Consider the following 15,539-nt stretch of genomic DNA (forward strand, 5'->3'; position numbering starts at 1 on the left):
TCTCTCTGTGTGTGTATGTACGTGTGGTGTGGTGTGATTTATTAGAGTGTATTTATTACAAGCTAAGGTCTGACTATCCCAACAATGTCTGCTCCCATTGGAAAGTCCAAGAATTGGAATAGGCACTTGGTCCATGGGCTGGGTATCTCAACTGGTCTTCAGTATCCACCAGAATCCCAAAGAAGTAGGCTCTAATACCAATGAAAGAATGAATTTGCCATCGAGAGTGAGGGCAAACGAGCAAAGAGCAGAAACATCCTTCTTCCATGTCCTTTATAGAGGCCTGCCACCAGAAGGCGTGGCCCAGATTTAGAATGGATCTTCCTACTTCGGAAGATTTGTGCTTAGGGTTGGTCTTTCCATCTTGGATGATCCATTCAAGAAAAATCTCTCAGGGCTATGCCCAGCCACTTGGGCTTTAGTTAATGCCAGATGTAGTCAAGTTGACAACCAAGAATAGCCATCACAGGAGGGGAAAGAAATTCTAGGGAACTTTCTGGAAACCAGGTTGGCTGAAGCTACAAATGCAGGGAGAAAGAAGTGTTGACAGAGTTTTCTGTCCTGCCCAGTTCCTGCAATCGCTTTTTTAGTGGGGTAGGTCACATCTTCCTTCTTCTGTGATTGGGACAGGACTGCAGAGGGAGCTTCCTGCTTCCCAGAATTCTCCTGTTCTCATTGCCCCGCCTCTACTTCCTGTCTTGTTTTCCTGCCTATAATTCCTGCCTGGCTATTGGTCAATCAGCATTTATTTAAAATGTAATTGACAGAATACAGACAATTCTCCTGTACCAGAGAAGGGAGCTAGAGGCATTTATTTCAAGAGTGACCTGCTGTGTGGCTTTTTCCAGAGAGATATAATACTCAGTGTCTGTCTCTAATTTGTGAAGGACAGCCACAACCCAAAGAATGACTCTCCCAATTCATTTTGACTGATGAGATGAATTTATCAGGGGTGACTTAAGGAACAGAGGATGACCATGGACAGCTAGATGTATTTCCCCCTAAAATCATCCCTCCAACACACACAAACACACACACTCCTATGAAACTCCTCTTCTCTACACTTCTAAGTTTGCAGACTTTCTATTACACCTGGTTCAAGGCCCCTCCTGGTCTTAAAGGGTCAGAGGCAAAGGTTTGGAAAGCATGAGGCACAGACCCAGCAGCCTGTAGGGAAGTTCAGCATGTATGTGTACTCCATCCTTGTTCCCTTCAGGGATCCTGATGGCTTGGGTGAGTGCTGTCCACCATGGAGAAGACACTGCTTCTTCTGCAGTCTGGCTCACAGGACAGCTAGATAGAAGCTTGCCTCAAGGTGGCGGGTTAGTCTTACAGCAAGGGAAAGACAGAAGGGAGCATGTGGATGAGAGGAGCGAATAGGCTCCCTCCTCAAGGGTCCCTGGATCGTCCCTCTTTCTATGAGATGGAAGGCGAATCTCAGGGATTCCTGATCACATCCGAGGAAGAAATCGAAGATGAACATAGTGAAAGTGTTTTCTTGACACATGAGTGCAGGCTCAAGAAGGAGCAACTGCCCCAAGGGTCAGGTTTTAACCAGGTTAACATCTTTGGGTTTGTGGGATGGTTTGACATTTCTCTGTAATTATGTGGACTTCTAGAACCCAAACCATGTATCATAGATTCTTCCTATATGGGAGGTTGGGAGTTTCTGATCTGTGTGATCCATATAAGACTGTCACACTGCCTGGGGTGAGTGGCACTGGCTTTCTTCAGGGTTGTTTGGTTGTTTGGTTTGACCAAGCTACTTTCTTGGCCAATATTTACTCACTTCCTGACTAGTCCCAATATCACCCCCTTTAAAGAAACTCTCAACCCTTGGAGAGGACTCCTCCTGCTTTTCAGCCCCATTTGCAACTCCACAGTGGTCCCCAGGCTTGTCTGGCATCCTGCTATATCTGTACAATGAGTTCTGGTGAAACAAATGTCCCGAGAATCATTCCTCAAAGTCTGAGTCCACCCTGCTTATTTCATACACTGAAAAGGATACCTTGACTTGGGGACCGTGTAACGTTTAATCACCAGGTTAGAGCATCATGAAATACAGAAATACAATAGTCCAGCAAGCGATCTGCAAAGGGCATGCAGAGTCTTCCACGTACACATAAGGTTTCCCTGCCTCCGCTGTCTTCCTTCTAATCCACTTCAGGTAGTACGACACCTTGGTGTATACTCCGGGTATGTCCTTCCTGCCACAGTCCACGCCCCAGCTGACAATTCCCAACTGGTACCAAGTGGTTCTGTTTCTCTTTTTGTTGCAAACCAGAGGTCCTCCACTGTCACCCTAGGAGAGAAAAGTTATTGGGGAGCAGAAGGGCAGTAGGAAGCCTGCTGAAGTGTAATCTTCTTGACAAAAGATACTGAAGAGTCCCGGCGATGGCAAGTGCCTGGTTTTTATTCAGTCCTCTGGCCACATGGCTGTGACTGCCGCATAGGTAACAAATAATCTAGTCAAAAGCTATTGGATGAGTGGCAGCTTGGTAAAAGACTGATTTCCACCGCCACCTATGTCACCATTGAGTGACATGTCACTTGTTTTGATGGATCTGTATGAAAAACTTATGCCTTCCCCATGAATGCATTTTCTGCCAACTCAGCTTTCTTTGTTTTGCTCACCATTGCAAAAAGTGGAGAATAAGCAAAAATCAATCATGCCTCATAAAAAACCATTGGTTGGGTCTACTGGGTACATAGAGAGATACATGGCAAAGGCAAGAAGGGAAATACTCTATTAAAATGATAAAATGTAATGCTTAAAGCACCACATTGTAAATGACTTAAGGAATAAATAAATAAATAAATTCGAAGATACACCCAAAAGGGAGAAGAGCTCTTCCTGACTGAGGCAGAGATTAGAGCAAGGCCACACCAGGAGCTAGAGAGGTGGCTATGGTTCACCTTCTAGAGCTGGGGAGGGAACGGGTTTTGCCACATACTGATTTAGAATCACTATGTTGATTAAAGCCACCCAGAATTGTGGTTCTTTGTTACAGTGGTCCCAGGAAACAGATGTGGTACCTCATCCACTGGATAGAAAAGCCAGCCACCCTCCCCAGGTAAAGCCCAACCCATTACCTGGCAGGCATCCTTCCCAGCATCTTGAGCCCCAGCACACAGTATATTCTTGGTTACTAGAGGCATAATATGGCCACACTGGTCCCATCTGAACAGCTCCACATTGACTTTATGCAGCTTTGAGGGTTGGATGTTTAGTAAACCTGACCCAGAGGAGAAGCAGGGGGAGAGAGAGCCTCAGCCGAAATGGTCCCTGTAAGTTGAGTGCCGGCTCCCTCCCACATCACCCCCAATGACACGAGAACTTCTGTTCACCCAGAAACAAAGTTTGGTGTGAATGTGGGAGAGGAAGAGATGCCCAGAAGACTCTCAAGATCTCCCAAGCACCCATAGTTCCCCAGGACCAGGTCCTTGCTTAATCTCAGCCTGAGTCTAACATCTTTCAACCCTACAGTAGTCACAAGCCCCAGCAGCAGTCCTGGAAATGTGTTTTGTTTGAATCCCTGATGACCAACAGAACCTAAGTAGATATGTGGGCTTGTACCACTCTATCCCCTGAGCCATTCACCAGGAAGAAGCTCTCACTTCCCAGGGTACGGATCTTGCTTTCTCTTTAGGTACTGCGGAATCCGGAATAGAGAAAAAGTCAAGGCATATGTGTTGTGTGATACTTGAGGACTTTGGTGTTAAGAACTTTGGTGTTGTTTCTTTTAAGCTCAGAAAAACCAGAAAAGACTGATTCCCACCCAGATGGAACATAGCACCAGAACAAGGTTCAGCCACGTGAGGGCTTACACGGAGAAACAGCATGGACTGCAAAGTGTTCCCTGCTGACTGATTATGGGACAAGACATGTTTGCCAAGAAAAATGGACAAAGGGGATCAGTTTGCAAGCATGACTGGGAAGGAGTCTAGGAGTGGGCTGCAGATTGCATCTACAAAGGACATTTTATACTCTGGATTTTTTTCCTTGGCCTGGATCTGTGGCTTTTAAATAGTTAAAGGCCTTGGCCTTAGAAGAGCAATACTGACACCATCATCTCGAGCAGAGTCAGCTGACGCTACGATCCTTCCATGGTCCCTCAGAATTCGACTGAGTGAACTTTTGGGCTCGACAAACTTCTGTCTGGATTTCCCCTGAGGTGCTGCCCAGGGTTCATGTTCTATAGCATAAGCACACGATTTGCTCTAGGCTTCCAGAAGTCTCACGAAGTCTGGCAGCTTGAGGGACTGAGGGGAAGGTACATCATGGGCCTTCAGTGAGAACTGATGCCACCAGGTCCACCAGGCAAAATGCCAAGGTCCAGCAGAGCTCCTAGAATTTCCTAACCCTCCTGAACACCAGGCACATGCCACCCTGTCATACCCAACCCGGAGTCACTCACTGGTATTGGTAATGCCCCATCCTGTCACCCAGCAGTTATCCCATGCCAGTATGTTGGAGACTTCTGAAACACAGACGGGCACACTGTTGATGCTCAGGTTTAGTGGGGATTCGAGCAAGAGCAAAGCTATGTCATTGTCCAGCAGCCAACTATCAAACCTCGGGTGCATGATTAACTTGTCCACTTTCTTATACTTCAAGTTCTCCGTGTTGTTGAAGTCATCTCGCCCGTGCATGATCTCCAGGTTAGAGCTCGTTTAAAATAAGAGGAGAGGAAAGGTAAGCGATGGAAGAGGAAAGGAGGGATCCCCGAGGGAAAGGTCATTCTGCCATCAGGGGCCATGTCCTAAGTAAGCAGTGAGGGGCTAAAGGGCTCTGAGCAGCAGGAGGCAGCTGGACTTCCAGCACCTAGCCTGATGATTCTCTCTTGGAAAAGCAGCATCTAGGAAGCTGGAGGACACCAACGCGTCATTCTTGGTGCCCAGAAGGGCTGGACAGATAAAAGAGCAGGAGTCTGGGAAGAGTCGTGAGACTCAAGAACCTGGTGGTGTGTGTTCAGGGGCTGAAGTTCCACCCTCACATACCAATGCCTTTGATGCCCCTCCTACTCTGTGGTCATTCACCTCCACTGTGTCTCCCACAAGAGCAAATAGTGATACACCTTTTTTGTGCTATTTATGGTTTCTGTTTGTTTGTCTTTAAGACGAGGTCTTCCTTATGTAGCCTAGGCTGGCCCCTGACAAGCCATCTTCCAGGCTCATCCTCAGAGTGTTCAGTGAGAGAGAGAGACAGCTACTGCCATCACCTGCTTAGAAAGGTGTTTATTAGGTTGGATCATGTCCACAGGTACTTAGCGAGATGCAAAGCCTAGGACACACAACAGTATATATATAATCCCGGGAGGAGAACTGGTCAGGTGGAACACTCAACCACCCAGGCCATTGTAGCATCATGTTGTCACATGGCTGGTTGAATGAAGTTCTGGGGTCATCAGCATCTGGGAAAAGCATTCAACTACATTGGTTAAGAAGCAAATTCTAAGTTAAACTTGTTGGCACTGGCCTACAGGGTCAGCTACTTGGGAAGCTGAGGCAGGAGAATTATTAAATACGGGCCCTTAGGTTCAATCCCTAGTACTACTACTACCACACACATGTACACACACGCGCGCGCGCACACGCGCACACACACACACACACACCCCACATTATTTATAGAAATACTTGCTTGTTGACTTGGAGGAAGCAATGGGACGCAGTTAGAATCCACCACTCACTGAGAATTGATCCCCCACAGAGATGATTGCCAAGGCTCATAATCCCCACGTGCCATGGGAACTCCAAGATGTCCGTGGGTTCCCCTCCCACGATAGGAGAGACATGATGGTGTTGTTGAGATCTGGCGCTTACCCTCTGGCCGCATGTTACTAAAACGAATGAGGGAGAGGGAGGGAAGTTCTAGGGCCCAGAAGTGTCTGGGGGTCTCAGAAGAGGCTTAGCTACAAGCCTGTTCTCCCCACTCACACAGGCAGTAGGGCTCAGTAGAGGGTCATTGGCAGGGGACCCACAGACTAACCCAAGTCCTCCATATGTCTCTCACGGGCTCGGCTACATGAATGTGGAGTGGCCTGGGTGCCACCTTCACTGTCATTTGCTTCTGGGGATAATTCTGTGAGGCCCGTGAGAAGGGAGACCCCAAACCACCAGGCCTGCAGCTGGATCTTGCTATATCCCCTTAGTTTGTGTAGTATTTCTTTTTTTTTTAAATTGTGCCTCATTGTCCCTGAAAGATGCCGTAGGTCTTGCATCCCATTGGACAGAATGAATGCACGATTTCCTGGACCTCCCAGACATCATCAAATCAGCAGTCAGAAGAAGATGGGCCCACCCGCTCTCTTAGTCCTGTCCTGATTTTCCTATTGTGATAAGAAACGTCTTCACACAACTTTAATTCCAAGGACCGTTCCAGTTCTCCCCAGTTTGATGTTTCCTATATGAAAGGGTTTTTTTTTTTTTTTGACAGCTTTTGCTGTCTTTCCAGGATTATTTCATTTTGTGTCTCCTCTTCTCCTCTCCTAGTTTCCTGTCCTCCTTGCTTCTTCCTCTTCCCTTTCCACCTCCTCTTCCTCCTTCTTGGTACTGTGGATCAACCTCTGGCCTGATGCATGCTAGGCCACCACTCCGCCGCTCAGTCCACCCACACCCTTCTAGTATTACATTATTCCGGTTAAGAGAGAAATCAATGCAATACTCCTACAGTACTGAGTACTCACTATTTGCACAGCATAGTCCTGTTTTGCCTAACGTTATTGCTGCCCTGTTTTAAAGAATAGAGCCTGAGGCCAAGCATCAGGCTGATGTCCAACAGCTTCTAGCCAGCAGAGCTGAGCTGGGAGCACGGGTGAAGGTCTAGTGACAATGGCATTCACACAATTCTTGCAGGAAAGTCACAGCAGTATTTCTATTCCCACTTTCTCTAGTCACAGTCCCACACCAACATGTCATTATAGCCACCATCCTACCACACAGGATGCTCTTATACACACTACCACCTCCACCACATACACCCCCTGACATATGCCAGCCCCCGTAGACCTCCACCACATACCCTGCCACTATACCGCTGTGCCGCAGTCATACCACACACTCCATGCACACCCTGCAGCCATACAGGCCTTCGCCGAAGAGCTCTGTCATCGAAGAACCATATCACCACAGGAGCCAACCACCATAGACCCTACTGTCACAGAACTGTCACCAGAGAACTGTACCACACAGCCCTGCCACACAGCCCCATCACCAATGCACACACACCAACACCACAAACCACTGCCACACATTCATACCACACACCCACTGTTCACCAACACCCCAACACCTGTGTCACCACCTCACATCACCACCCCACTACTAGCCACTGCATCTCAATCTTTCCATTTCTATCCCAGTACCACTGGCCTTCTTTCAGCAATCTACAGCATCCTGCCTCGGGGCCCTTCCCCTCTCTCCCCTCTGATCTGTGACCTTGTCTATCCTGGGCATCTTAGTTCAATCATAAAGCAATTTTTGCTGATCTGGGCAAAACTGAGGCAGGAGAAACTAGAGTTTGAGGCTAACCTGGGCTACAGGAGTATGGAGGGTGTAAATTTACATTGCCTTTATTGCGGTATCATTTTTTTTGTTTTAGGTATTCTCAGAATGCCAGCAACAGTTAACAAGTGTTTGTAAACTCTTGCTGTCTGCTTCTCTTTTTAGTCTGATCTCCATGAGGGCAGGAGCCATACGTGACATTCTTATGGCCACAGCACTTAGGCAAAGAGGCCGGTATGATGCATGAACCCAATAATGCATAGAAATGGAATAAATTGACGTACTGGGGGGTATATAAGCTGGATGGTTGCAGAGACGGAGTAGGTGGGTAGATGTGTGGACAGGTAGTTGACAGGATGAGTGTATGGATGACTGGATAACTATGAACGATCTTGGTATCAGTGGTATGAGCAGGTAGTTGAGGATTCAGGAGCCTTTGTTCAAAGGCATCAACCCTTTGAGTTCCCAAATCAAGAGGCCAGAGTAGAGAGCGAGTGGGTGACGATACGAAAGTATCGTCCCATTTGCAGGAGAGTGGGTGATTACCAAAAGTGTCGTTGCATTTGAAGATGTGAAGAGGAAATCCATCTGCCTTGTTCATGTCAAGGAGGTATATTTGACCCTTCTCGGTTTGTGTGGGGGGGAGCCAGCACACTAGAAAGCACCTACCATATAATCTTGGATGGAAACACCTGGTATTCTGGCAAGGGACCCTTAGAATCCCTACAGAGTCAAAACAGCTCGTTGGTCAGGGATGGGAGAAATTAAACCTTATTTGAAACAACTGCGTAACTGGAAGTCAGACTGCATTCACAAAATAACTTTCAGTCTTAGCTTTTTGAAACATTGTGACACCTGCCACCTCTTGAGTGTCTTCCCGGAGCCAGCTACTCTGTTACACGAATGAGCAACAGATTCTTAAGAAACTCAACAAACTTTCGGGACCTGTCTACAGTCCCACCTTATGGGCAAAGAAAGGTGCTGAACAGGAAAGCAGGCTACAGAGAGAGACTTTCAGCTAAGGGTGACTACTTCTAAACCCAGCTGCTCCCTTCTTGCTCAAGGCTTCTGAATTTCACATACTGCCCAAACCCGCCCAATCTTTAAAAACCTTAACTGGACCAATCAGCAGGTGGTTCAAGCCTTAACTGAACCGACAGCATGTGGTTCAGATGACTGCTTGCTGGGGTGAACCTGAAACGTTCCAGTCCAACATTGATTGTTGGGAGCCTGTCCACCCTGTTGAGGACTGATGTGGGAGAGAGGCTTCCCTGAAGAGCCAGGTCTGATGAACTAGTGACTATTGCTGACCGCTGGGTGATCATATCTGATAGCACATCTAAGCTTAGCAGAAGAACCAGCAGTTTCTGCTGACAGGTGGGCAGTGCCCGGAGACTAGTGGGATTCTGAGTCCCACAGTCCTGAGAAATGCCTCTTAAAAGCAAATAGAAAGATCGTCTTAAGTCTTGGGATCGGGGTGCATAGCCATGCAGTTGCAGAACTGAGTCACGATTAATGGTAGTACACATTACACTGTGGTCAGACATGATCTTGCCAGTTCTAAACCCTGGGATTGACCCATCAGTATTGCTGTCAAGAACAGACAGACAGGGCTGGGGAGATTGTTCCGCTGGTAAAGGACTTGTCATGCAAGTGTGAAGACCAGGGTTTGCTTCCCCAGAACCCATGTAAAAAACTGGGCACAGGGGTGGAGTGGAGATGGGCATATCCGGGGGACTTAGTGACCAGCCAATCTAGGGGAACCAGGAGCTCCAAGTTCAACATTTTGACAAAGGTTGGGGTATCTGAACCCTGTGGGTCTCTTATCTCTGCACTGAGTCTTCTTCCCTCTCACTCCAACCCATTTGTACTGGCCTGTCTGCCTTGGCAATGTATCAAGCTCTTTCCCATGCAAGGCATTTGCACGGGGCTTGCACATATGCCCCCTCCCCATCAGAAAATCAAGTGTGAAGGTACAGAAAGCCCCTGGATGACTGGCTGATTTCATCTGCTCCTCCCAGCTTTTCCACGAGTCTGTTTTGTCTGTTTCACACCATTGTACAAGAACACAGACAACAGGGTTTACTCCAGGGTTTCGTTGCTGTCGTATAGGGGATAGGGAGCATTCTACCTGTAAGCAAACATTCCCTGGCCCTCTTTCACTTTTTATATTGGGAAAGGGGTCTCATTAAATTGTCCAGACTATATAGCCTAGGCTAGGCTTGAAATTGAGATCCTCTTGACTCATTCTCTTTGGTAGCTGAATCTGAGGCCTGAACCAACTGTCCAGCTCCTGTGTTTATGTTTAAGGTACCATCCCCACCACCAGATAGCCCAAAAAACCTTGAGGGGAGAAAATCTATGTCTTCTCTACTGTAAAATACAGTTTCTGAAACAGCCCAGCCTGTGGCAGGGGTTTGAAATTTGGTGACCAACCCATTGACGCCAACTGCATACATTCCCTGCACTCATCGCTTGGGACACTGATGTCCCGCCTTGCTTGAGTGCTGTAACATGGTGGCTTTACATTAGACCCTTCAGAAGGTTTTCAGCATGGTGGCAGAAGAAAGGGATTCTTGAAAGATCTTTCTAGACTTAAGTCTTCCTGAGGTAGCCAGTAAGTATCACTGCCCCAGAAGCTGGCTACCTTTTCTAAAAAATGTACTGGTGTAGCCACTAACCCTAGGAAACTCTTGTACTTACAATTATCACACACACACACACACACACACACACACGCACACACACACACACACACCAGGCTCTCCCCCTCCCCAGCATCTTTAAAGAGCAGGTATTATAAGAATCTCAGCGATCATTTGATCAGGGACCAGCTACCTCAGATTCCTAAGTCCTGCCCCTCCAACTACTGAATCGGCACCCCTGGGAACTTGCCTTTGGAGCTAGCTCCCGGATGATTCTACCACCCCCTAGGGACTAAGCCTCGGAGTCCCCAGAGACCTACATGCCAGTGAACTGTGTGCCCAGGGTAGCAGGAAGGCCAATGGCAGCAATATCCCTGCTCTTCCATCTCTCCATCTTTTCATTGGCTTGCCTGCACATCAGCAAAGGGGAACTTCAGCTGAGGCAAGTGGAAGGAGGGCGGGGCCTAGATGACCTCTGAGATCACAATAGACCTGGGTGGGCCATCCTGAGCAGCAGTCTCCTGAGTCCTCCAGGAAGAGGAGGATGGGGAGAGGGCGATGATGCGGGTGATAGGAGGTGGAGTAGGGGAGCTCCTTAAACAGTGGTGCTCCCAAAGACTAGGTGGTTTGGGGATGCCCCAGAACGCATGGCTGAAGGCATGGCCTTTGCTAATGAGAAAGAAACTGAGGTGTGTGGTTCAAGGAATCCAGAGGACACAGCAGAGACACCAACGCACGCTCTATGGGAATAGCTTATGTCACCAGCAGAAGTCACTCAACTTGGATGCCCATATTAGTCTGGATATGGATGATGACGCAGCCCTGTGGTGCTGAGTTAATACACCTAGATACTGGTTCTCAACCTTCCTAAATGCTGAGACCCCTTAATACAGTTCCTCATGTTGTGGTGACCTCCAACCATAAATTTTTTGTTGCTACTTCATAACTAATTTTGCTACTGTTATGAATAGTAATGTAAATATCTGTGTTTTCTGATGGTCTCAGGTGACCCCCTGTGAAAGGGTGATTCACCCGCAAAGGGGCCACAACCTACAGCTTGAGGACCTAGCACCTGTAGGATTCCAAGCCTCTGAGGCAACCCCTCGGGTTCCCTGCTCCTGTCTCCTTGCAAGGACAGTACCTTGAGCAGCAGCGCCTCTCAAGAAGCTCAGGTGATACAGCATTGGACAATGAGGGTACACCCTTTATGGGGTGCTGGGGTGGGTCCTGTCTGTATTCACTTCCTATCTGTGGTATCTCCTAGCCCTGTTGAAAATTTTTACATGCCAGCCCCGGAGGATGAAGTCAAGAACAGTGGATATTCTCTGAGCTCTGGGAACTCCCATGCTGGGAGAAAGAACAGAAGAGACCGTGGAGTAAGGGTGTGTCACTGCCGTCAGAGAGGGGTCACAGTGCCAGGTGAATGGAGTAGTAAGGGTGTCCCTGGAGGGTAGGGCAGGGTCACAGTGCAGAAGTGGCCATGAGGCAGAGTTCTCAGAGGAAAACGCTGAGTCTAGCAGTGGCCTGAAGGAAGAGCAGCAGGAATTTGCTGAAGGTTGAATTACAACCCTCAAAATTCCCACTGGAATGTGGTTGCGGAGACAGCTTAGTTAATAAAGTGCTTATAAGCACAAGGGTGAATTTGATCCCCCAAACCTACATAAAAATAAAAGCCAGGTATAGTACCCTTATAATCTCAGGGGGTGGGACATAGAGACAGGAAGATGCCTCTGGGCTTCCTAGCTAGTAAACCTAGTCTACTTGGTGAGTTCCAGCCCAATGACAAACTCTGTTTCAAAATAGATGGATGGTATCCTTCTCAGGAATGACACCCAAGGTTATCCACTGGCCTCTACACATGTGTGCATGTCCATATACCAACACACACACACACATACACACACACACATTCTCGTATCACCAAATTCAGAAGGTAGAATTCCTTGGGAAATCGAGTCACACACAGTAGATGAGATCAGTGACATTGACGTTTTGTTGGACCAGGCTAGTTCAGGCACCATCATGACTTGACAGTCTTTAGACACTCAGCCAGTGAGAACCCCATGTGAAGAGTGGAGGTGTGCTGTCAGAATCAGGTGACCATCAGGAGCTAGAGAGGAGCCCACAGCAGAACCTGGCACAGTCTGAGATGGTGTGGGACGTCATGCTGGCACTGTGGGTTTGGAGCACTTCCTCCCACTCCCCCCCACCCCCTGGACTCCTGGCAGTAAATTGCTGGTATACTAGACTACCCAATTGTGGAACCCAGGCTCAGCAGCCCATGGAAGAGAACATAGCATTTCAGGTGGGGAAAACCTAAATCAAGGTGCAGAAAGGATGAAAACTAGCCTCTTGGTAACATGAAAGCAGCAGACTGTTGCAACTGTGCTTAGCTCAAACTAAAGTATTGTAATTGTGTGGAGCCAATTGGCTGAATAAAGGTCAGATCTGAATAAACAGTCGTCCCCAAAGAAAGTCCCAAGGGGTGACAGATGTGTAAGCAGTCATTTTTACTGAAAGTTGGCTAGGAACTGCGGGTGTGAACAATTTCCAAGCCCCCCTTCCCCTCTCCTCTCCTTTCCCTCCCTCCCCTCCCTCCCTCTTTCTTTTCTTCCTTCCTTCCTTCCTTCCTTCCTTCCTTCCTTCCTTCCTTCCTTCCTTCCTTTCTTTCTTCCTTCCTGTCTGTCTGTCTGTCTGTCTGTCTGTCTGTCTCATTTTGGTTTTTGAGACATAGTTCCTCTGTTTAGCCCTGGCTGTCCTGGAACTCTCTCTGTAGACCAAACTGGGCTTGAATTTAGATATCTGCTTGCCTCTGCCTTTGAAGTGCTGGGATTAAAGTTGTGCACCACCACTGCCTGAGGCTTTAAAATTTCTCAAAACTCTCACAAGTGGGCCAGCTCAGCAGGGAAAGAAACTTGAGGCTAAGCCTGATGACCTGTGTTCAATCCCCAGAACCCACAAAGTTATGGGAAAGAACCACTCCCATAAGAGGTTCTGACCTCCACCAGCACTCTGTGGCACACACACACACACACACCCTAAATCAACATTTGTAAATTTGTTTATTTTGAATGTCCCATCAGAATGACTGAAAGCCTCATGAAATGTTAAACCATTTGTCATTGGATATATTTGTCCTACGGAGAATGAGTACCACCGCTGCCAGCTATAAGCTGAGTTTTGGAATTCATCAGGCAAGTTCCTACCTTTTCACTGCCAGGTGGGGACCAGAAATGAGGGGGAAATCTCCTTTCCCTGTTTCTTAGTAACAGAACCTGTGGCTCACACTGTTTAGAAACCAGAAAGGACAGGTCACACGTGTATGTGAAATAGAGCAAGCCACCCATAGAGATTTCCCAGAACTTCCCATACATGCCACCCAGCTTCCTGCATAGCGTCCAGGAGAACACGTATGCCTTATCCTCATTTATACCCCAAACAACCTCCAAAACAGCTTCGGGCTAGAGCTGGTGGCCCAGGCTTGTAATCCCAGCTACTGAAGCAGGAGACTGAGGCGAGAAGATCATAGCTGCAAGGCCAGTCTGGACTACAGAGTGAGTTCAAGGCCAGCTTGAGGAATTTAGATTTCAAAATAGCAAGACAAATAAAAGAGGGCTGGAGGTGTGGCTTGTGTACAACACTGGCCTAACATGTGTGAGGTTCTGAGTTCAAAGCCCTGTTCTGTGAAAAAAAAAGGGGGGGGGAGGGAAGAAAAAATTAATCTCCATCCCAAAAGCATTTCCTAGCATTAGTAGTGGCTTTATTTATAGCTACTAAACCCTAGGAACAACCTACGTGGCTGTGCTTAGGGGACTGGTTACACAAAGTGGCACACCTACAGTGAGATCACTCAGCAGTGAAGAGAAGCCATTACTGAACCAATCAGCACCCCAAAACACAAGTGAGATAGGTCAATGATAAAGCCAGACACAAATGGTCCCTTGCCGCATGTTTGCGATTGGATGACATTCTGGAAAGACAAAACCACAAGCATAGAGAAAACACCTGCCGTTGCCAGGGGCTGGAGCTCACGTAGAGGATGAACTAGGAAGAGGAGTAAGTTTGACATCTTACTGTGCATCCATGTGCATGACTTCCCATTCACAGAGCCTTAAAACAGTACGCTGGAGCCATAAACGCAACGATGCAAAAGCCAGGCTTAAAATATCACCGCACTTTGTACACAAACAGATCCACTGATGTAAACAATGGGAGTGGTGGCCCTGCTGTGGTTTGAGTATGAAATGTCCCCTACAGGCCCCTGTGTGTCAACACTACAGCTACTGGTACTGTCTTGGGTAGGTAGGTAGGATGGGATCTTAGGAACTTAGGGCCTGTGTCATTGACATAACCTAGTAGGGGTGGGGACTGAAGGTTATAGCTGGCCCATCTCTCTCTCTCTCTCTCTCTCTCTCTCTCTCTCTCTCTCTCTCTCTCTCTCTCTCTCTTCTCTCTCTCTCTCTCTCTCCTCTCTCTCTCTCTGTGTGTGTGTTTGTCATGTGTATGTATGTATATGTGTGAGATTTGCGTCTTATTGCTCTGCCTTATTCTCTTGAGACAGAGCCTCTTACTGCACCTGAACCTTGCTGCTGGTTGGCCAGCAGGCTATGAGGATCTCTTCCTGCCCTGCCCTGTCCCCTGCGGGGGGCATGGGTATGTGAAGCCATACCCAGACATGAGGCAGATGCTGAGATGATTCAAATTCAAGAAAGTGCTCTTAGCCACTGAGTCATACCCCATGCCGTCTGCCTGCTTCCTCATTCTGCCGCCGTGATGTGGCCGGTTATGAGCTCCCATTGCCACGAGAGCAGCCAGCCCCCAGTTACCGCGATGGACTGTATACACCCTGGAACCTGCTGAGTCTGCTTCCCTACTCCGAAGAAGGTAACCGACACACCTGACAGCACTTTCACTGGAATTCCAAGGTCCACCATGTAAGCAAAAATCAGTCTTTAGTACTGTCCTCCTCTACTGAAGGGAAGCTCTCTTCTCCGCTTCCAGTCAGGCAGCTTCCTGTGTCCTCACATTACCCTTCCTCATTCCCGTGTCTAGGCGTGTGTGTGTGTGTGTGTGTGTGTGTGTGTGTGACTCTTACAAAGGGGCTTTTAGGACACTATCCTGTAGACCTGGGCCCCACCCTCTGACCTCATTTAACTCTTCCTTCATGGCTCTGCCTCCCAAACCAGCTATACAGTAGGTTAGGAAAAACGCCTCACTCAGAATGCACGTGCCCAGGCCTGCTCAGGTTATGCTGGTGGCCGTCTGAAAAACAGAGAGAGGAGGGGGATACAGAGCATTGTTGGGAGCAGTGAGACCCCAGATCCTGAATTTCTTGTAATCCCCTGATCTGAGTGCCTACGGCTGCTCTGAGCACGAGACCTTCAGGAG

General features: G+C 48.0%; 1 protein-coding gene across 1 annotated transcript; it reads right to left on the reverse strand.

The window, feature by feature from the left end:
• Nucleotides 1–2,044: 2,044 nt before the first annotated feature.
• On the reverse strand, nt 2,045–10,553 carry LOC130885252 (serine protease 52-like). Its single transcript, XM_057786687.1, has 5 exons — nt 10,472–10,553; nt 5,645–5,843; nt 4,419–4,669; nt 3,094–3,236; nt 2,045–2,302 (listed from the first exon to the last, which is right to left on the reverse strand). Exons 1-5 carry the CDS (start codon nt 10,551–10,553, stop codon nt 2,045–2,047), a joined length of 933 nt encoding a protein of 310 aa, XP_057642670.1.
• Nucleotides 10,554–15,539: the final 4,986 nt, after the last annotated feature.

The sequence above is a fragment of the Chionomys nivalis genome, chromosome 12, assembly GCF_950005125.1.
Source record: "Chionomys nivalis chromosome 12, mChiNiv1.1, whole genome shotgun sequence".
Classification (NCBI taxonomy): domain Eukaryota; kingdom Metazoa; phylum Chordata; class Mammalia; order Rodentia; family Cricetidae; genus Chionomys; species Chionomys nivalis.

Bases quoted from the DNA above. Each gene is read 5' to 3' on its own strand.
- LOC130885252 (XM_057786687.1), bottom strand. From the start codon at position 10,553: ATGAAAAGATGGAGAGATGGAAGAGCAGGGATATTGCTGCCATTGGCC. The intron at 4,670-5,644 runs GCAAGTATTTCT...ATTTTAAACGAG, and splicing joins TGCTTCCTCCAAGTCAACAA to CTCTAACCTGGAGATCATGC. The intron at 2,303-3,093 runs GTAATGGGTTGG...TTTCTCTCCTAG, and splicing joins CTGGGAAGGATGCCTGCCAG to GGTGACAGTGGAGGACCTCT.